This window comes from Grus americana, chromosome 16 (assembly GCF_028858705.1).
Source record: "Grus americana isolate bGruAme1 chromosome 16, bGruAme1.mat, whole genome shotgun sequence".
Classification (NCBI taxonomy): Eukaryota; Metazoa; Chordata; class Aves; order Gruiformes; family Gruidae; genus Grus; species Grus americana.
Genome location: NC_072867.1, coordinates 7869114 through 7890363, shown reverse-complemented (window position 1 = coordinate 7890363; position 21250 = coordinate 7869114). Strand labels below are relative to the sequence as shown.

The 21250-nt window shown below is 42.3% G+C and overlaps 1 protein-coding gene across 2 annotated transcripts in view; it reads right to left on the bottom strand.

Moving 5' to 3' along the window:
- Positions 1–21250, bottom strand: part of TOP3B (DNA topoisomerase III beta) — an 88748-nt gene that overhangs the window by 4025 nt on the left and 63473 nt on the right. The window contains exons 1-12 of one of the 2 annotated variants that reach the window (XM_054844192.1): positions 10391–10608; positions 10023–10193; positions 9155–9286; positions 8012–8118; positions 6541–6615; positions 5399–5595; positions 4806–4962; positions 3600–3713; positions 2597–2687; positions 2128–2282; positions 1783–1888; positions 535–681 (exon numbers count right to left, since the gene is read on the bottom strand). In XM_054844192.1, coding sequence (XP_054700167.1) covers positions 535–681; positions 1783–1888; positions 2128–2282; positions 2597–2687; positions 3600–3713; positions 4806–4962; positions 5399–5595; positions 6541–6615; positions 8012–8118; positions 9155–9286; positions 10023–10092 — 1351 coding nt within the window. In that variant the 5' untranslated portion in view covers positions 10093–10193; positions 10391–10608. Of the gene's footprint in view, positions 1–534; positions 682–1782; positions 1889–2127; positions 2283–2596; positions 2688–3599; positions 3714–4805; positions 4963–5398; positions 5596–6540; positions 6616–8011; positions 8119–9154; positions 9287–10022; positions 10194–10390; positions 10609–21250 lie in introns of those variants that run through there. The other variant, XM_054844193.1, reaches the window with a different exon arrangement.

Here is a 21250-nt window from a genome sequence, read left to right as displayed (position 1 = left end):
CACAAGACGGTGTCTCCCACTAGACTGCATCAGATGTATTTTGTGTGTGACTTAAGCCAGGCTGATAAACGAAAAAAAAGTAAACGCTTTCCTTGAATGAAAGTGCCAGAATGGATGGGAAATGTTTTATATTAAAAAAAATGCAAATAGTAAATCATATTAACGTAGTAAAGACTATCGGGCCAGCTTACCATAATAATCTCAGTGGTGGTACTACATTCTTTTTACAGAGACACAAGAAAAAAAATCTGCCTTTCTGTAATTTAACCCTCAAAAAGGCATTTGCTTTCTGTAAAAAGACTGGCCTTCAAACTGACAAATGTGGCATTAAATCTTTGAGACTACTACATGAAAACTAAGACTTTTTCTATTGTAATTGAGGTATGAAGACAAAGATTTGGTCTCTGGTCCTGGTAGCTCAAAAAATGTCTTCAAAACTGTACTTGTCCCCAAAACTTCACTCATATCCATTCAATGAATTAACAGGGAAAAAAAAAATATGTAGCTAACTACTTACTTGCCAATTTGTCTTACCTGGTGAAGTTACCACTTTTCCAATACAGGTAAAACGTTCAGGGCCAATACTGAAAGAAATGGTGGTTTGTAGGTACTTGCAATCAGCGCTGACAGTGGCAATGAAATGCCTAGTTATATACTCATATAGTCGCCATCCATCTCCACCTGAGGACAAACAACGTCTTACCCACAAAACTCAAGTCCTGCAGCTCTACATAAAACCTGCACTAAAAGGTACCAGATTTCCACAGGTATCACAGGAAAAAAAAAAGGTACCTAAAAGCTTATAACATTCAAAAGTCCATCCAGTTTCCCCTTTAAAATTTCCTGCCTATATACATGTCATACAGACATGAGCTGCGTGCAGATGCTTTTGGAGAAGGACTGCCAATTTAGCCAGCTCATCTCCCAATTTTTCAATGTGTTTGAATGGGAAGAAAAAGTAGAAGAGACCTTTATTGCTTAAAAAAAGACATATGAACAAAAATAGAGATCATTCCATAATGCTACTTATTAATATGGGTTAGATTTCAAAGCAAAGTTTCCTTATTCACAATCGACAGGTAGGAAATTGAATAGTCAAAAGGTTACACTGCTATGAACAGCTTCTAATTCTTAGTCCTGTGCTTTGCATATTTCATCTTGCTGTGTATATAAAGAAAAAAAAATCTTACATGGTCATTCAGTATCCTATACAGTTACTCAAAAATTTAAAGCATTTGTTTTTCTATTAGAGACTATTTCACCAATTCATGAAAATCAGAAGTTATCAGTTTTCTACAACAACCTTAGCTATTCCTAATAAACAACACAATACATTCACTACACTTCCTTATAATCTCAAAATCCTTTTTTGAGGGATCACAGTGTACAGAAAGTTAAATGTTACCTTTTAATATAAACCCCACTAAATTAAAATGCAGTTGAAGCTTGACTTCCAGCACAAAAATACAGCAGATTTTCAGTACTTGGAAGCTACTATTCTGGGGGAAATTTCTCCTGGAGAGAGTAGGCATTAAGTTCTTAACTTGGCTATTCCTTTTTCTTAGCAGTACTATGGTCCCTAGGACCAATTACTGAATAGCAGACCAGCTCCAAATTTCACTGTCATCAGAAGTTTAAGTTAGGATAAAGCCTGCTCTCTCTTCACTTCCTGCCAAATAATTATATTTTCTGTTAAAACTCAGGGATTTTCAGATTGGCTCCTATACCTCAAGGAACTAATTTCCTCACATGGTGTTCCAACACAACTGAATTTGCCTGTACCTAATTCTGCTTCTGTTGCAGCTCTCATGGGGGTGATGGGAGGATGGTCTCCTGCATCATGGCCCTTCCTTGGACGATTAATGCCTTCTGATAGCAAAGCTTTTACCTGGGTGAAGGAAGAGAGAGAAAACAGGCTGGCTGAAGTGGATAACAGCTCTCTCTTAGCAGGTTAAGAAACTTTTCAGATCAAATCCATAACAATATAACATCCATAAATGAAAGCAATTATAGATATTTATTGTTTCTAAAGACCTACAGGTCATAATATACCAAGTAAAATACGTTCTAAAACACAGACTAGAGAATGATCTGTTAAACAGTACAGGTATTGCTTCATGTACTCACAGTTTCTGCCCAGTAAGGATTATTGGCTTGCTGTCTCAAACATCCTTTCAAGTCAAAATTTTCTGGATAATGAGTGGTTTCTGTTCGAGGGTAGCTAATATAACCCTGAGTATAAAGACGCTCTGCTATTTGCATGGCATGTTGTGGACCCATTCCTAAGATAGGATAGGAGAAAACAAAAATAATTTACACATCACTGTGATTACGATTTGTTTGCTGTATCTGAAAACATACTTTACAAAGCTTTTAAATAAATCACGGTTTGTCCTTTCCATATGACTTTTGTCATCTTGATCTTACACAACATTTCACTTTTGACAAGCTTTCTAAACTTGATCCTTCCCCCAAAATGATGTACTATAGGAGAGGACGGTGTCAAACTACATTTGATACATCCTTGATTATTTCATCTGAGAAGCCAAAATAGTTTGCTTTAAAACAGTGTGAAAATCTGAACTTTTACACATACCTAAAGCAGCACTGGCCACTCGTAGCATTTCTACCGTGTTCAGAGCCAGTGGTCTCTGCTTCACCTTCTCTTTTTTACTCACAGATTCTACCTAGAAAATAGCATTTTCCCAGTAAAAGTTTTGAAGTTTGGTAACTGGTAAATGTATAATTTCCATTATGCCTATAAACACGTGGCATACCTAACATTGCCTATTCTTGTCATACCTGGTTTGTTTTCTTAAAACAATAACCACCAACATATTTTTACTTCAGGAAATCTGACTAGAGATAATTTTACCAAATTCTAACTAAAGTTATAGTCCTAAGGTCCCTTTGTGTTACAGAATAGATCAGGCCTACAACTGGGAATGCAGCAAAGTAGCTTATTGCTGTCTTTACTTCCCATTTGCCTCAGCAGCATGTAGTTTCGATGTTACAAGGATTTAGTGCTTATTCCAAGTAACAGTTCTAACTATAAGGATCCAGATTTTTTAAAGCTTCATGCAGTCTTTGAACATTGATGGCTATAAGCCCTTAAATCCAAACATACTGTCAAACAAGTATTGAACAGAGCAGAATTAGAAGTTAATTGGCTATAAAGACTGTACCACACACATGATTAAAAATTTAAATGCAGAAATATTGCCATATAAGTAATTAAATTCTGATTTATACAATGTCTCATGGGAAATAAGAGGTCTGCTTGGAGAGATCTGAACAGTATTTCTTAGCAGGTTTAGTAATGAAGACTTCCTGTCATGAGTGATGATCATTTCCAAAGTCAATACTAAGAAGAGGCTTCTGCTGAGATGACCACACTAGCATAATATGAACTACAACAAAAAAATCTCTTGCCCTTTATTCTCATTTACACAAAGGTGAATGGAGGGAAGAAAAAAACAATACAGATATTCTACACCCTTCTTTAATAAAAACAAAAAAAATATGCAGCAAATGAAATATTAAATGGTATTTCCTTTATATGAAATATGGCTCTACTGACACTTTGCAAACATTCCTACCTTTGCTTCTTTCACCATCTTTGTTATATTCAGAAACATTTGAGCAATCTCACGATCAAACACCCTCACTCTATCCCAATCCAAAGTGAGAGAACTTTCTTTTTCAGGGTTCACCTAATGGTCCCAAAAAAAAAAAAAAATCCAACTCTATTACTAGAAGTATGAGAATGCACATTTCCAACAATAATCCAGCAAGCAAATCTTAGCAATACCTGTGCTAGAACATAAATGCTTCAAACATGCAGTTGTGCTGTTTTTCACAGCGGCTTTTGAGAAAGAGGGTGTACTTTCAGTTCTGGTGTCAGGGGAATGACTGGAATTACTCCTGCAGTTAACTGAAATACTTTTCTTATTTTTAGTGCTGGGAACAGTAAAGGCTGAAATGGCCAGAAATTCAAAGTTTACTATTTTGATTTAGCAAAATCAATCATTTGTATTAAACTGGAACTAGGTCATGTTTTAAGTCTCATGTACAAAAATAAATATGAAGCAAGCAATATGAGAGAGCACAAAACTGTCTGAAAACAGGCACCAAATATTTCCTAGCATGACACACGAGATGCATCAGAAAAGAGATGACAGTAGACACCAGATTTCATCTTTTGTTTATTTTAAAATCTAAAAGTGGCAACTTTTTACCATCTATCCCATACTTGTTTAAAAAATCCTTGTGATCACAAGCAGTACAACCACGTTGGTTTGCTCTCGGAGCTTGGACAGCACTGAGGCTATAAAACTGCTATAAGCTGCCAAAGTATTCAGAGGACTCAATTGCCAATTAACACAATGAGCATTTTATTTGCTTTAAAATTCCAATACTCAGCAATGCCAATGTTTGTTGGCAGCCTAATTAATTCCTGGATTCAAATTAACAACACAGTCAGTCCAAGGACCCCAGGGAACAAAAGAAAACCATTTTAAGTAGTCTTTTTGGCTGAGTCTAAGCTTAGATGGTTAGCACTAAAGAATTCTTATAATCAGCAGGCAATAACCACTTTAACACAAAACTGACATCCTGGAATCTGCTCGAGAGAGAGAGTGGTGACACACATGTGAACCAAATGAGAACACATGAGTAAATTTTGTAGGCATTGTGAATTCTTGTCAGCAGCTACAAATTTATGAATGAACGAAATGAAAATATAAATGCATTTCTTTGGTAAAAATATAAGTTCCTCACATACAAACAAGGATTGCAAAACTTACTTTGGCTTGCAGCACCCAGTAAGTCTCCGGCTTAAATGACTGGATTTTGTCATGCCTTTCAACACAGAATCCAAGTGTTGGGGTCTGACATGGCCCAAAGGAGATGAGGGAGCTGTCTAAATTCCCATATTTTCCCTGAAAATATTTAGTCTGAAACCTAAGAGGAGACGTGGTGGGGGGAACAGGAACAAGTACATTAATATTCTCATTCCCTTGAAAAGCAAGAGTTTTCATTAACTTACACACATAAATATGAGTAATCTATTAAATCATTCAGGCATTAGGAAAAAGCATTCTGAGAAATATCACCTCTTATAGCTAATTAAGTCTAATTACTTTGCCTCACTGAATCCTGTTTATTCCCACAGAAATGTGGGAGAACATCATAAAATAAGATCATACCATAGCTGCTGCTAGTACTTTACCTAGCTCAAATCCATAACACAATTTTTTATTTCTTTTTACTCGTCTGTGCATAAAATTGTTCAGTTTGGTGCCGAGCAGAATTAGCTGCTAGAGTTCCGAGACATACTTTGTGGACAGAGCACTATTCCCGAACCTTTCATAAAACTGTCTGTAATCTATGCTGTCACCTTGTAAACGCACAGCCAATTCTTAGATCCAGCTCCTGGCGGGCATCGACTGAAAGAGCTTCATTGCGATTGGGTTCTCCCAAGTGATTCATGGCATTGCAGATGTCTGTGTCAGTAATAGAACTGAATTTAGCTCTATAAATCGTCCTTTCGGTGCTACGAGGTTTGTTCATAACAGGAAGAACAGCATCAAGAACCTAATGAAGATCAGAAGCATATTTTCAGAGTATTTGAAAGGTAAGGACTTAAGTCAGTTTTTCTCTCTAAAGAAAAAACATCACTCTACACAAAATATTTGCTGATATCTAACTACTTTCTCAATTCAGTAAGATGTCATGCCAATACACTGACTGATAAGCAAGAGCAGTAGTTGTCTAGCTATTCAGAAGCATATCAAGAATTAGCAAAACTGAAGGATTTATTTATTAAACAGCAACTGTTGGAAGTGAAGCACTATTCTTAACTAAGTGCAAAGAAATTCACCAATGCAGCTGCAGCACCTTTTGGTGAATATGTATCAGTTTCTATCTGGGTTTATTCTACGTATAGCCAGGGCCCAGTTATGATACAGTGGTATTTAAAGAACTTAAACAATTACTTGATAAAATGGGCTTCTTTAAACAAAACCCCTCAAAAATACTCTTCATGTAGACTTCTGGGAATAGGATGTTAAAAAAATAATCTTTGCACACCACAGTTTTAGTTCTATAAGTTTTATGCGCAGAGTTCAAATTCCTGTGGTAAGCCTACACTTAAAAGCAGCCTCTACACTCAAAAGTGTCTAATTGCTTAATGAACAAAAGATAAGAGAGATTAAGTTTTATAAGGACAGCAAAATAATTACTCCAGCTGTGAAATACAGACCAATTCTCAAAGCACTGGAATGTTTTACTTAAATGTTTGATTTAAAAGACCTTATTGTTCATCTCAGATGAGCAACAGCTATGAAACTGATTTATACTCTTTAACTGACATGTTAAGAGTTCAAAAGCACATGAGTTTTTCCATCAGTGCCCACCATGCCTTTAAAACTTCATTCAACTAGTTTGAATTTTACTGCGTATCCATAAAACAATACGTTGATAGTATTGTATATCACAAATATATTACAGTACTATAAGTATTAAAAATTGAACACTTACTTCAAAACAGATGTTTTCTCCTTCCTTATCACAATCCAACCACAAGACAATACAATCGCAGCCTCTTCCCTCCACCTGTGAGAAAAATTAGCACAGTTCTTCAGCAGCTCAAAAACAGACCTATCTCCTCACTAACTGTATACTTTTTATTTCTATTTTTTAAGTACTAGAGAAAATTTATTTGGTGCAAAAAGGATTGGAAGAATATAGTAGAAGTGACAAGAAGTCTGCAGGTACTTAACGGTTGAAGAGAAAAGCAAGCTGTGCTTCGTGGGACAGAAGTCTGCCTACAAGATGCTTTTCTGCAGGAGCTGAAAAAAAAGAATCAGCATAGCTCTATAGCAGTGGAAGTCTTCTAAAACTGCCACAGTTTGTGTGTGCCGCCTTGGGCACAGTCCCTTTCCCTTTCTGTGCCTTAATTTCCACATCATTAAAAAACCCCAAAACACTTTCCTAGTTCATAAGGATGCCATGAAGTCTAAATTTATCTGACAGAAATCAGTTTTACACCGCACATACTTGCCTTTCAGAGAGTACTACTTTGTAAAAGCAAATGATCACTTTCCTCTCAGAGGGGTGCATGTGAAGAGTGAACAATAACCAACATAGACTTATTTTAAAGAAGGTATTTACAAACGATGCCTTACACTTGCTATTCAAGCAAAATATGCATCCAATGCTCCAATTTTGAGAAGCAGGATACTAACAGTCAAAAAAAATCACAAGGCAATGGCAAAAGTGAATTCAACAAGGCAAAGATTTCAGACAGCATAAAACCCAGTAAAATTAATAAAACAGATCTAGCCTTGACAAAAAGCTGCTTCCTGCAGGGAAGAAAATCCTTATTTAGTAACATACTCATTTCTCTTCAACCCTAGAAGAATTCTAGCATATTGTACAGCATATTACTAAACACTGCCCACTTTTATGAAGCAGGTGAACAGACCTACTAAATCAAACATTCAACAACTTCCAGCGTGAGAAATGGTGCATTCACACAGCCTGTCTGCCCTAGTAGAGGGAAGATGTAACAAATGTTTTGAAGGACATGGAATGCTCTGGTATCACCCTCCAACAGAACCCATCTGTGGTGAAGACAGACTCAATTTCTTACACTAGAGTGAAGATAACTGATCCACTCTAAGAGCTGGGAGAGGCTTAAACTTCTGGTTCTTAAATAAAGCTAGCTAACCTGTAAGAAGTTTTTCTTAATGCAAGGCTAACTCATAGCAAAATGCTACACTGCTCTTTCAAATTTATTAATAATTTTTATTGCTTTCCAGAACCACAGAATAATTTCATTTATTTTTCTTGACAGGATAAAAATAGGTCTCATTGCTTCCTCCAACAAAGGAAGAATAGGAACAATGAATCATTGAAGATGGAATATGCTCCAGATGAAATAAAGACAAAGAATGCAAAGGGAAAAAAAAAAAGATATTTCTCAAATAAATCTTGTAAGACAGAATACCTGTAAAAACTTCACCATGGTCAATTTGGGATTTGCTTCTTTCTTTTCTGTGGGAGCTTTGCTAAAAAGTTCTGCTGGATCCACCTTGTCCCAGCTGTTGTATTTTCCTGCAAAGCAGAAGTATATTAAGCTGAGCTCTAAATATACATTAAAGAAAAACCCCAAAACCAACCAGCAGCAAGCAACATTACTTTTGAAAACACTTGACTTGCAAGATTTGTTTCGGAAAGTTTTCTACCCCTAATACACCTTGCTTTACTGTGTATCAAGGGACCCCTTGGCATTATGTGAATTGCAGCTATCATTTTGAAACATATGAAGGAAAAAAACACTACACACCTTTCAGAAATTTTAACATGAGTTATTAACACACCTTCTGTTTGTACAATTAATTGATCAGGTGAAGGGGACTGAGCTATTTTTCCTTGTTGTCACAGTACACATATGATGTGCACATTGTAGTCTGTTTTACTGTTCATTACTTATGGCCAGTTATGTCTCAGCCCTGTTATGCCATGGAGCATCCTGTGTCACCTTCCCATATCACCACATTTGTTCGTTTCCATTTTTCTGAAGTAATTGTTAGCAATATTGCTTAGCAAGTACATTAAACTGCACCTCTTCAAAGCACTGTGTAAATAACTAAAAATTTAGTCCTCAAAACTTGTGAGGTCGTTATCATTAGAAGAAATACAGCAGTCACACGACTAGTCCCACACTTCAAAGCAAGTTAGTGACAGGATTCCTTGAGCATGACCCTTACCATGTCCCTGTTTTGCAGTGAGGCACTACAATGCTTTACAGATTATACCTCTGGACTCTGCACTCCTTAAATCACCTTTCATCCAAAGTACCAAAAGACCTTTACAGGCTAGCAAATTGATCCTCCTCTCCCCTCATTTTCCAGGAACATAATTCAGGCACAGAAAACGTAAGTGGTATATGCCCAAGGTCACGCAAGAGATCAGCCAGAGAACTAGAAACAGAAATCAAGAACTGCTTACCGCAAGTGATCTTTTCATCCTCCTTTCCTCTCTAGTTCTAACATTCTTCCTGAATTATTTCCACAATGAGTATTTTCCTATTAGAAGTCCTCCACGATTTTACAACACATATCAGTTAAAACATTTTATGAACAAATACCTATGAAATCCAAAGTCATGACATGACCACACACAGATGTCATCTTGAAATGGGCGCTCTGTCCTATAAACGATCCAGTGTATTCATGCACAGAGCATGCACCGTTCAGTCCCTTGCGAGAGGACATGCTTCCTGTGAAAATAACATCATAAATACCAACGGGATTAAAAAAAACTGTTGAAATAAGTTAGTTGGTGTGAAATGACATCCCCCTCTTCTTAGATCTTACAGCTAGAGTCTTTCTAATCACAAAATTCTAGTCATTGATCAAGTTTTTATTTCAATTAATTTTTTTAAAGCATATTTCATTTATTTGAAACTATCCATTATCTTCTCCATCCCTTCCCTCCCACCAAGAAATCCTTATGAAAATACAGCTAGTTTTCTAGACCAGTACAGTAATAACCAACTCATTCTGCTTTCCATGTGATTTATGAAATATTTACTATAGCTTCAAAAATCTCAGAACAGCAACTTGCTACCTGATTGGCACTTTCTAGAAACCACGTACACTAATACACACTCTAGCTACATAAAATATCAAAACCAGATTCCTTTATTCTTGAATTGAATACGCATCAGCACATAAAAATAATGTGAGGTGCCAACCAGTTATTTTATGAACTGTAACCTGTCCTAAGCCATAATTCCCGGGTGGCAGCTGCCCCAAGACAACCAAGTAACTGCCCGGGGTGTTTCTCAACCTCACTTCACCTACAGCAAAACCTGGTAACTCCGCATCACGCAGTTTGCCTCTATGCAACTAACACGCATCTCCTCCATTGGGTTGTGTGCTGCAGAGCACTTCGACTCTGCCACTGACAAAACCACAAGCAGAAGAAATGAACCGCCATGCCCTCATTCCTACCCCTGGAGAGGATCTTGGCAATGGACTGAGCCAGAGAAGGCTTCTCTGCGACCATTAAAACCGTCTTCATTTTCAGCTGACGAGACGCAAGGTGCCACTAGGCTTAACGGGACGGTTTGGGTTTACTAGACACCACTGCACGCAGCTGATGAGCGACGGCCAGTCCTCAGCCTGAAGAGAGAGCACAGCACAGGTTTACCACAAAACCACTTCCAGCAAAAAAATAACTATGAAAACTAGAAAGACAGCGACAGATTTTGCAGCTCCTCGCGGCCGGGGAAGAGCCTCCCCCTCCCCTCAGGGCTTCGCAGCTCCCGGTGCCCGGGCTCGCCCCTCCGCCGCCGCCGCGCCACACCGCCGCTGCCTACCCGGGCAGAGAGACGGCACGGCCGCAGGACCGCTTCGATCTGAGGTTTAAATAACCGCCGGGGCCTGCCGGCAGAGCGATGCCGAGAGGAGCCGCGCCGCCGCCCGTCCCGGCACTCCCTGAGGGGCGAGGGAACCGCCCGGCGCGCTGAGGGAAAGCGAGGAGCGGCCACGGCCCCGCTCCGCACCTCAGCAGACGGCCGCCGCCTCCGCTTGCACTGCCGGGTCACGGAGCCGGAAAGCGCGGGCGGCCCCGCCCCTCCGCGGGGAGCGCGCAGCACCCCCCACCCCGTGCCGGCGGCCGCCTGCAAGAGCGCCCCCTGGCGGCACGGAGGACCGGCGAAGCGGGACGGGACGCGGGCGGGGCGCGCGCGCCTCATCCATGTCTTTTTTTATTCCCGGGGCTTTAACAAAGCCCGAGCTCACAGCAGGAATTGGTACTAGATATGTAACCGAACACAGCAACAGCAGAAAGACGTTCCGCCACCGTTCCCTGCTGAAAGCCCGTGCACAACGTTCTGCCCCGGGAAGCACCAGGCCCATTTCGTACTCGCTGCCTCACGTCAGGCCGGCTGCCCGCAGACTTCTCCTCTCCCTCCGAGTTTGATCGTTATCGAAGGTGCACACAAAACAGGCACAATCCAACTTCTCTAAGAAAACCCACGCACACAAACTGTAGCTGCTTTTTTCAAGCAGCTTAAGTTAAACCAGTGCACCTGTGCACAGCCCATAATTCAGTTTCTAGTTTCCGTGGACTTAAAGCACTATAAATAGTCTCTGCCACTAACAGCATCTCCTTCAATGCAAAGAAATTTGTCCCTAGGAGTGTTGGGAGCAGCTGAGGTAATGGAAATCATATTGATGTTTTGAATAATCTTGAATTTGTACAATAAATTCTTGGAAAACACGGGTTTTGCACGTTGTATTCTAGTTGAATGTTAATTTCCCACTTGGAAAGAAGAAGGGAAAGGAGAGTGGGAAGGGAAGGCCCAGGCTGAAGCGCACCCTGCCCTCACCCCACATTTCACCGGGAGGAGGCGAGGGCTGCCCCAGCCAGGTCCCGTCCCCACTGCCCCCCAACCCTGGGGAAAAGAGCTGCAGCGAGGGGCCCCTTGGCCTGACTGCCACCCCCTGAGGACTCTGGGCCCTGCTGAGGAGGTTTTGTCAGTGGATCGGGGCAGTTTCCAAACTCTCTTGCAGCTTTCAACTCTTCCACACCCCCTGGAATCTTTCTGTCAAGGAAAGCGCTGAAGATGGAAGCCCCAAGTTGATGAGCTTTATAAGCCCTTCGTGGAAGAACTCAGCTCTGTATTTTTACCCCTCTGGTGTGCATTGATCATTGCCAATGTTTATAGCACTTCTTTTCCAGGAGCTGCTCAGTACCATACAAACCCAAAGAGAAGAGATTGGGAAGCAGCCAGGATCGGGACGTATATCAACCTCATGCTGCCTGGAATAAAAAGGAACTAATTCACTTTCAATTAGATTAGTAGACAATTAATAGATATTAGAGTTATCAGTGAAAAAAAAAATAAAAACAAAACCAGGGCTTTTAATTCTTTGGCAATACTGAAGTTAGAACTTGTTAAAACAAATGTGTTCTGCTCTTTCAATGACTGGTTCCCTTTGACATCTGGGGAACATCTGGAACAGTCAGGATGCAAGTTAAAACCAAGTCTTCAGATATGTCAGATACATATTTTTCAATTTCCTCTACTAAAAGCCCTCAACAAAATCCAACGTTTCTTTTCTTTATGAATGTGCAACATAACGTGCAAATTCAGACTTGTACTTACCTGTGAAAGCGCAGTCAGGTCTCTCCGATACGTAGCTGAGGGACTGTGGGCACTCTGAGCCCCCGCGTACCACTGTGTTGGTACAGGCACATGTGTGGCTGGTTCACTGCGCAACGCAAAGATTTTCCCAGCCTGAAGGAACCCCGCTTACCGGGCAGCCTGTGCACACCAGCCCTCCTTGGCCTAATCCACAGAGCACGTTGGGACATCGGCTCACGATAGCCTCTCTGAAGCGCTCACAACCAGGAGAGGGCGGTTTGGAAAGCCCTTTGCAGTTTGGACAGCCTCACCCCGTCTCTAATCCTCCGGCGTGGAGCTGCATCAGCCCCACCACTACCGAAGGGACCAGATCACCCAGCCGGGCAGGGGACAGAGACTCCGCAGCCCTGCCAGGGCTCTTGGGCTGGGCTGGGCTGGGCGCCCGCAGCGTGCGCCGGCCGCTAGAGAGCACTGCCGCCGCGGGAGCCGCCCCGGGAGCCACCGCCCCCGCGGGGGTCTCCGGGGCAGGAGGCGGGAGCTGGCGATAGCGCTTCGCAGGGACGCGGGGTTTACCGCGTTTCCATCACTTTCTCTAGCGCAGCGCTAGGCTGTGGCTCAGGACGTTGTAAATTCATTTCACTCCAAGTTGCGTCGTCTTTGACCCGGGAATTGGCTCCCGCCCGCTGCGACAGCCCCGGAGAGCCGGGCTCCCACCGCGACCTCCTCTCACAGGGCTTTTCTCCTCTCTTTCAGGTTTGGCCGCCCTTTCTTTAGAAACACTTCTCACCATACTGAGGAGGCTCCAAAAGTCGTATTGCCTGACCCTAGCGCCCCTGCAGTGAGTGCCCGGGTCTGGAGGCTCTTCATTCCCACCAGGAGAAACTCCAGGGAAAAGAGGCCACCTTTGCCAAGACACCAGTTACCCACAGCACTGGGGCAGGCTTTATCCAGGACTACTGACATCCCTGTCCTTTATTTTTTTTCAGCTCTGGCTGGTATTTGTTCACTTCTCTTCCAAATAGCGGAAGGCCATAAACACAGCTCTCTAGCTGTATGAATGGGGCAGAATAATAAAATAAATTAAAAAAGCAAGTAGCGGCTCCTATGATTTTCTCAGAGAAAACCAAGTTTTGTTTCTAGGTTTAAATCATTAGCTAGATTTTCTTTTACACTGACTTGGTAAGCCTATCAAATTAAGAAAGCTACGGCTCTGGGTAAGCACTTTGCACACTGAGGACACTTTGACCGCACTGGTCCCGCTACCTGTGGAGTCCCAAGTTTTTCAGCATCATTTATCCACCGGGTCACTTCAGTGGACAGTTATTTAAGTAGCCAAAGCTCTCACCCTGAGATGTCCATGTCTCATATTTCCATCAGAAGAGCTTGCGCAGGGGATGGAGCCTTGGACCTCCTCGTTCTACCACTGACTCACTGATTCACTTTGGTAACTAACGCCTTGGTGCCTCCTCTCACCTCCAGGACTCCAACTTCCCTCTTCAGGGATGCTTTACAGATCTGTATGTGTAAAGCCCATTTTAAGAGCAAAGTAGAAAAAGCTACAGAAATACAAACTGTTGTAGGGAACATGATCATTCCTGTTTCGCTCATTCTTGACCTTAGAGTAACTTTTTCCTGTTTGTTTCCAAACACACTTGAAAAGATTGCCATGAAATTAATAAGTATTGACAGGACAGTCAGGCAGGCAGAAACACATATGGAAGGATGTCATAGACATTAGAAATGATGAAAATGCAGGTCAAATTATTAAAATAGTTTTTCTTTTTTTCTTTTTAAAAACTAAATAAGAACTATGAGGCCACAAAAATGTGCCTGAAATCTTGACTACAAATCTGGGCTCCAGATACTTCAGTGCTGGGAAGAAGGAGACAGAGCCTACGACATACAGAGCAACAACAGCACTTGAAGTGTTTTGTGCTGGAGTGAAAGTTATGCTTGTGCCCCTTCTAAGAAATTTTAAAAAATAATCTTTGAATGACAGAAGGGAGAGAAGAGAGTGAATGCTGATGAAACAGGATATCATTAGCTGTTGGGACACACATGCACACACCACTTGACATATCATTGGATCTTGACTCTGTTTTCCCCTTCAGTAGTAGCCTTTTGTTCAAAGGAAAATGCAAAAGTTCACAGATGTGTTAGAAACGGGCTCCAGTCCCATACATATCCAACATACATCTGCCAATTTGTACAGTATTGCTTAGAAACAAAGGCTCACCTACTAAAATGAGGAGGGGGATATCAAAATAAAGGCTCTGTGGAGTTAAAGCACCCATTTATCATATGAAGCTTTTCTTCTCACTTTAAGACCACCTTAAATTGAAGAAGAGATGTGGAAGGGATCCACAGGGATGGAACCAGAGAAAACACACACATGCATTTTGTTCAGGTTTGGTCTTGTACTAGCTGCTGTATAATCCAGCCCAGTTTTGGCATTGACAATAATCCATAATCCAGGTCGGTCAACACAGTCCCTCTCCAAATGCAGTCTGCAATAATAATAATAAAAAAAAGGCAAAAAAAAGGGCAGAAAGAAACCCAAAGGCAACATGACAGTGACCATTTGAAAGCCATGCCCCCACGTGTATGTAATTGTACTGCAGACCTCTGAGTACGGCTGGAGGAGGCACAGACCTCAGCTGTTTTCAGGGGGTTACTTGCAAATTAACAGCAATTTAGCTGTGGCCACACAAGGTCCCAACCTCCAAGCAAGTAGCTGAGACTGGGGTAGTGCAGCCCACGTGGGAGCCTATCTGAGGAGAAAGATCTGCAGAAGTTGCAATCTCACCACTTTGGTGTAGGCATGCCCTGAGATCATCTACTATCAGCAGACTCAGCATGCTTCACTGTCGCTTACCCTCCCAGGGAAGGTAATGCTATCTCCACGTCACGCGTCAGGGAAGCCTCTGGCACAGGGATGTTGATGTGCAAGTTTCCTAAGAGCTGAGCTAGCTCCCCAACTCCTGCACAGGATTTCCCAGTTGTGGTTGAGCTTCACCTGAGAAAACTGGCCTTGTTCCACCCTGCACTGTGTCCAGCTTCTCATTTCCCACCTTGAGGGCTGACTACTGCTGCTCACCCGCCCGTACACTGCTTCAGGCAGGGCTGGCACTGAGACCAGGCTAATAACTGCCCAGCTGAAGGAGATCATGTGCAGAGTTGCTTATGTCTGCTCCATACACACACTATATTCCCAACTGTAGTACTGCAACACGGAGACACTCCAGTTGACCTGTCAGAAAACCAGCACTGGTCTGGCAGAACAGACTCATGTGCGCTCCAGCCATGCCGTGCCTTGCCTGTACTGGGTATCGACTAAATTTGCAGTTTTTAACTTCTTGTTCAAATTATACAAATCTCGATAACAAAATAGCATGCCATAAACATCCCCATTGCAAAAACTAATACCTGGATGAGAGCAAATATGTAATTTATAATTCATAACCAGACAGAAAGGTTTAGACAACCTTGTAATGTTTAGTGTCTACCTAATTATTCATGTCTTTGCTTTCTAAATGTCTGAGTTGTGTAAATTAGGGGTGAGGTAAATTCTTGGCTGTCACTTTGCAGAAATCTCAGCTGTTTTTTGAACCAGAGTTTTTATTGGGTTTGGAACTTGCAATTTCTGCTTTGAATTGGGTTGAATCCTCAGTGCTGAGAGCACTCTGCCAGTTGAACCCACATGCAGCCAGTTAAAAGCTCATCTTCACCTGAATTTCACATCTCACTCTACCCACGATACAGCAGAATTCAGGACTTTGAAAACTTTGAAACCATATTTTTATATGTTTTATCCTTCTTGTTGCAACCATGTTTTCTTATGGCCTTTCTCTGTCTCACATCTCTGAAGTCAAAATGATCCAAACAATTGTAGCTACACTGCTCTTTCTTTGAGAAAGACGACCCATCTCCCCTCAAGTCTAGGGCCTTGCTGAGGTTGAAGAAGCTGTGAAAAAACATGAAGATCCAACTTTGGAAAAAAAAACCCACCAAAAAAACCAAACCAAACCAAAACAAACCCAAAACCTAAGACCTCATTACCAGAAACCTCTCAGAATGCGGTTCACAATTACAGTGTTTTTAAAATTATACCTACTTGAGAGGTTCATATAGCCTCTTCCTTCTCTTGGCTATCTCTGCCACCTAGCCTAATCCTCAAACTTTGTCTGTGAGTTGTGGGGTTGCTATTTCACTGGTTGTGGCCCTGGCCTTTGAGCTGTGAGTCAATTTTGCATTATACATTTTAAGCTAACACCCACGCTTGTGCTGAAGTCCAAATTTGCCTTCCATCTCTACTGTTTGGAAGTTGCTCTGGGTCTGGACCCATGCCATAGCTCCCTCAGCGCCAGCTCCAGGCACACACGGAGTCCAGGGGAAAAAAACCCTCTCTTCTCAACTGACTTAGTTGCTTATTATAAAACCTTTTACCTCTCTCCTACAGGAGACCAGCACTTCCCTCACTCTTTACAATTAGAAGTAAAATCAAAACCAATTGGATAGAAATATGGTAGAGAGGAAGGAGTCTGACATTTAGTGTTAGCTACTGACTCTCCTGCTTTGCAGCTCTAAGCAGCATGTCGTAGTCTACATTGGTACAAATTGGTTTCAAAATCCTACCAGATGCAGTCTAGAAAGCTCTGCATCCTCTTCCTGAAGTGTTAACTGCAATATACACTGAGAAGAGTCCCCTAATTTTGTTTCTTTCTGTAAAGCTCATGTTAGTGCCTGCTCAGCCTCCTCACCTGCCCTGGGCTCTCTGCACACTCTCCCCTGGTCCCAAGGCAGCTCCATCACTCCTGTCTCTTTTCTCCCCACTTCACAACACTTCTGAATAACTGCAGCACAGTAAAGCATCCAAACGGGGAGATCTCTCTAGCATAAACTGTTGAAGGTTTGATTAACAGAATTACTGCATTGTGGCTCTCACTTGCAGCAGTGTTAGCACCTTCGTGAAACACATCCCATCAAGACTATTTTACTACAACAATGAAAACCTCTTTACTTGGGTTTTCTTCTACAGCTGTGGCTACCTAACTCCACCTGGATAGTAAAAGCCATACAACCTCCATTCAGACTACCTTCAATGAGTTTGTTAGCCCAGAAATAACATCAATCAGCAATTGTTTTTGAGGTAGGGAAGTAACTTGACAGATTCTTTCAAAGGAGAATTAGGTTCCTAATTATCTGTGACCTTGCGTGTTTCAGAATCATTACAGCCATTACAGGACATCACTTGTCTCTACTTTGACTGTTCCTGCTTCCTTTGCATTCTCCGACATTTCTTCCTATTGATTTTCAAAGAAACTGATGGGGTCACGCTGTGGCCCTCAGCAGAGATGAATCCTCAGTACCTCCAGCAGCTCCTAATCAGAGCATGGAATGAGAAGCCGTATATTGCAGGACCGGTTAAACTCTGAGCCTTGTGCTGCTGCCTGGGAGATTGAGGCAGAAGCAATGTCCATGCTGCATTGGGGTGGACTTGCCAGTTAGGACAATTACCTGAAAAATGGGCTACCACCCCAGGGAGCTGCTGGGATAATTCAGCCTTCCTGGGACCCTCCTGATTGTGCTGCCCCTGAACCAATGCCCTGCAAAAGCAACAGTCAGGCACAGAGCCCATATTTTCCTGGATTTCCCAATTGCTTGCTACAGGCATTTGGTGGGAATATAGCTGTAGCTCTTACAACAAAACCTTAACAAAGCAGAGAGCTTTGCACAGTGACAGGGTGGTGCGACCGGTCCTGTCTGAGTATTTTGAAATTGCAGTCGTGTTTGCAATTTGATAGCTCTGGAGGTATTTTAACGCACAGCCTGCTGCCATCATTGTATCACCTGAAGTTGAGGGGAGAGAGGCTGGATGAGCCAGTGGCAACATGGGATTTTACACATATATTAACTATGAGCTCAACCTGAAATCAAAGAACAACCAGCTGTCAAGAACATTTCCATGGGAGATGCCTGAGGTAATTTTTCCATACTTTTCAGAATAGCTCAACATCTCTGCAGAATTATCTGGAAAATATTGTGTCCAAGGCACATACTCTCTTTCAATTTTTGAGCTTCCATGGGTGGAGTGATGGAAGGGGTTAACTGGGCGAGAGAAGCATGAATTCTGGAGACATTTTCAGATACCTGGGGTACCTTCGGCTCCACAATGTTGACCTCTGACTCTCGAAGTTTATCAGCACGTTCACTAATCAGGGGTGTTTAATGGAACAGCCACACGGATTCCTGGCATTCTTGAAACGTTATGACCCTGTCAGTTGTATGAAGACTAAAAGTCTCTTGCTTTTGAACTCACTAGAGTTTGCACTGTCTTAGAAGCCTTTGATAAATACTTGCTGGATTTCTTACCTAGCTGCTCTAATCTGCCCAAGGTCATAATTCCAGAAAAAAGGTTTTATTTTGTGGGAATTCATCACTTAAATGGATCAAATCAATGTTTTCTCAAATTGTGGAGTGGAAAAAAGCATTGTGTGCCATGTTTATGAGAGCCAGAAGATAAGATTTATTTTCATGTTATATGTGGATTTTTTTGTGTTCATTGTCAGCCTCTGAAGACCAGTAAAAAGCAAATGTCAAATGTGTTTTTCCACCAAAAAAACCCTAACATTACTTAAATACATCTTGCACAAGTACCCAAAGGTTTTATCAACAGAGTCCACATGGATGTTCTTCCTTCACAGTTCACACTAGAGAGTTTAATCACAAAGGTCTGGATTCAGTTACAATCAGAGATCCAAGCCTGGCCAGAGGAATATGTGACCCAAACCTTGTCCAGAATTTAAATGGGCCCAAATTCAAATGGGTTGAATTTCCCATGGGTGAGGTGCCCAAGTCACTTTTAAAAATAAAACAAGAATTTAACAGTCATTTAGAACACTTTTAAAAATTTACTTCAAGTCCAGGATACAAACACAGGATATCAGTGTCCAAGTAAAACAGCTTGAATTTTGAGCAAGAAATATTTTTGTTGAATTTCTTGTGAATAAGCTCCACACAGAGCATGCCTTGCTGGCACAGATAAGACTGGATAACTCACCAGTGTAAGAAAGCCTTATAGTCAGGGTACTAGCAACAGGCAAAGAAAAGAGGCTGGAAATATCAAGAGTTAACAGGTGACTTGATATGGATGGCTGTCTCTGCTAGAAGGCTTTTAAAAGCAAACAGTTCACATAATTTATGAATGGTTTCATAGGAAGGCTCACATTTATCCCAAGAGGCCATGCCTCAACATAGCAGACCTCCCTGGAGACTTTTCAGGTGACTCTTCCTTTATCAACCTCATTTTATTACTCCTAGTTCTGTTGTTCTGCTGTTTCTCATGATCTCTCTTGATATTTTTAAACCATTCACCTACTGGCTGATTATCATTAGATTACAATGTTCAGCCAAACTACACACCCTTATTATGAGATGAACAATGGCAAGAGCCTGACCCTTCACAGGGCAGGGGAAAAGCATATAAAAATAACTGAGAAGGTCAGATTCTGCACACGGCGGGAGCTGAGCTGCTGCTGCAAAGCCGAGCATTGAGTAAAAGCATCTCACTCACAGGCTAACATAATGCTCACCCGTTGCTCCACCTCTTGGCTTTTACCTGATGTTGTGAGGGGTTGAGGAATGGGGACACACGGTGAACAAGATTATTTCCCCTGCAGTCAACCTCACCAGCACCCAGGCAGACACCAGCTCACATGCCGTACGGCACAGCTACTTCATGTTTCCTGCTGATCCTCCTTACACGGGCTTAAAACCTAGGAGGAATTTTGTAGCAGTCCTTGGGACGTCTTGCTCTCCTCATTACATCTCCTGACCTAGCAAACAGGGGACAGGATGGGAGTGATCTTTGTATCTAGGTCAGATCTTAATTTTTTTTTTTCCTCTTTTTTCTTTACTGCAGAATCACTCCCTCCTATCTCCTCTCAGTTCTTTCTCAGGTTTGCCTTTCAACTGCTGGTTGAGCACTTTCCATCATTCTCTCCTTCTGCCCTCTTCAGCCCAGGGCAGAATCATTTGTACTGAACAGGATGGCACTTTTCATTTTCTGTCTTGCACTTTTCTTTTTCACTCCATCTATCTTATCCCCACATCTGACTGATGTAATACAATGAGATATTTAAAGCCACAGAAACTGTGCAAACCAGATTTCTTTTTTTTCCCAGAAGCCAGTTGGAGAGCCACTGGTATAAAACTCACTTTACCAATAAGACCCACTTATCTGTCTCCAGCCTCATGCGCCCCTGGTCAATGAGGCCATGGAGCAGGTGCAACAACTCTACCTTCAGCCCAGCAACTGCTTCACTCAGCGTACAAAGCTGTGGAGGGGGACTGGGCACGTCACCCAGCAGTGCCCTGGGCTCAGAGGCCAAGGGAGCTGTTGACTTTCACTCCATACACTTCTGATGGGCATACCTCTGCTGCCTGACTCCTCATCCTGCTCTGAAATGCATTACCTTGAACACAACGTTCACAGTTGTCCTTTCAAGGTGATTTAGTACTGTGGTGGCCCACGGCCGCACTGAGACTTGCCCCACACCCTGTATGCAAAGCCCTGAGCAGACCTCCCCCTTGCAGCCCTGATTTTCCCTTGGATAGGTGGCAGTCCGACATGGAGGCCATTGCTAATAAAACCCTGGCTCACACCACACAAAGCTTCGGGTTAAGCAAAATATAATCACTGGTTTAGCATGTATCAAAATAAAGCTCAAAAAAGTTACCACAATACAGGATATTGCAGAGCAATGGCAATCACAGGAGGAAAGCAGGAGTGTACCACAAAGGCCTTGAAAGGCTGCAGTGGCCGGGCAGAGACATGGCTCTTCCTCACCCCTCTTTCCTTGCAGAGAGAGGAAAACTCGCCTCCTCCGCTCAGCCAGGGGCCCAGCCTGCAGTTAAGTCACCCATTCTCGATGACAACAAATATATTAATTTAGGCAACTAGCTAGAAGTAAAGCTTTTGAAAGAAGTATCAAATAAATCATGGAAGCCTCGTATAAAAGCACGCAGCATGACACGACACCTCGGCACAGGCCGGCTGTGACCTGCCTTAACCCGCCCAGGCTCTGG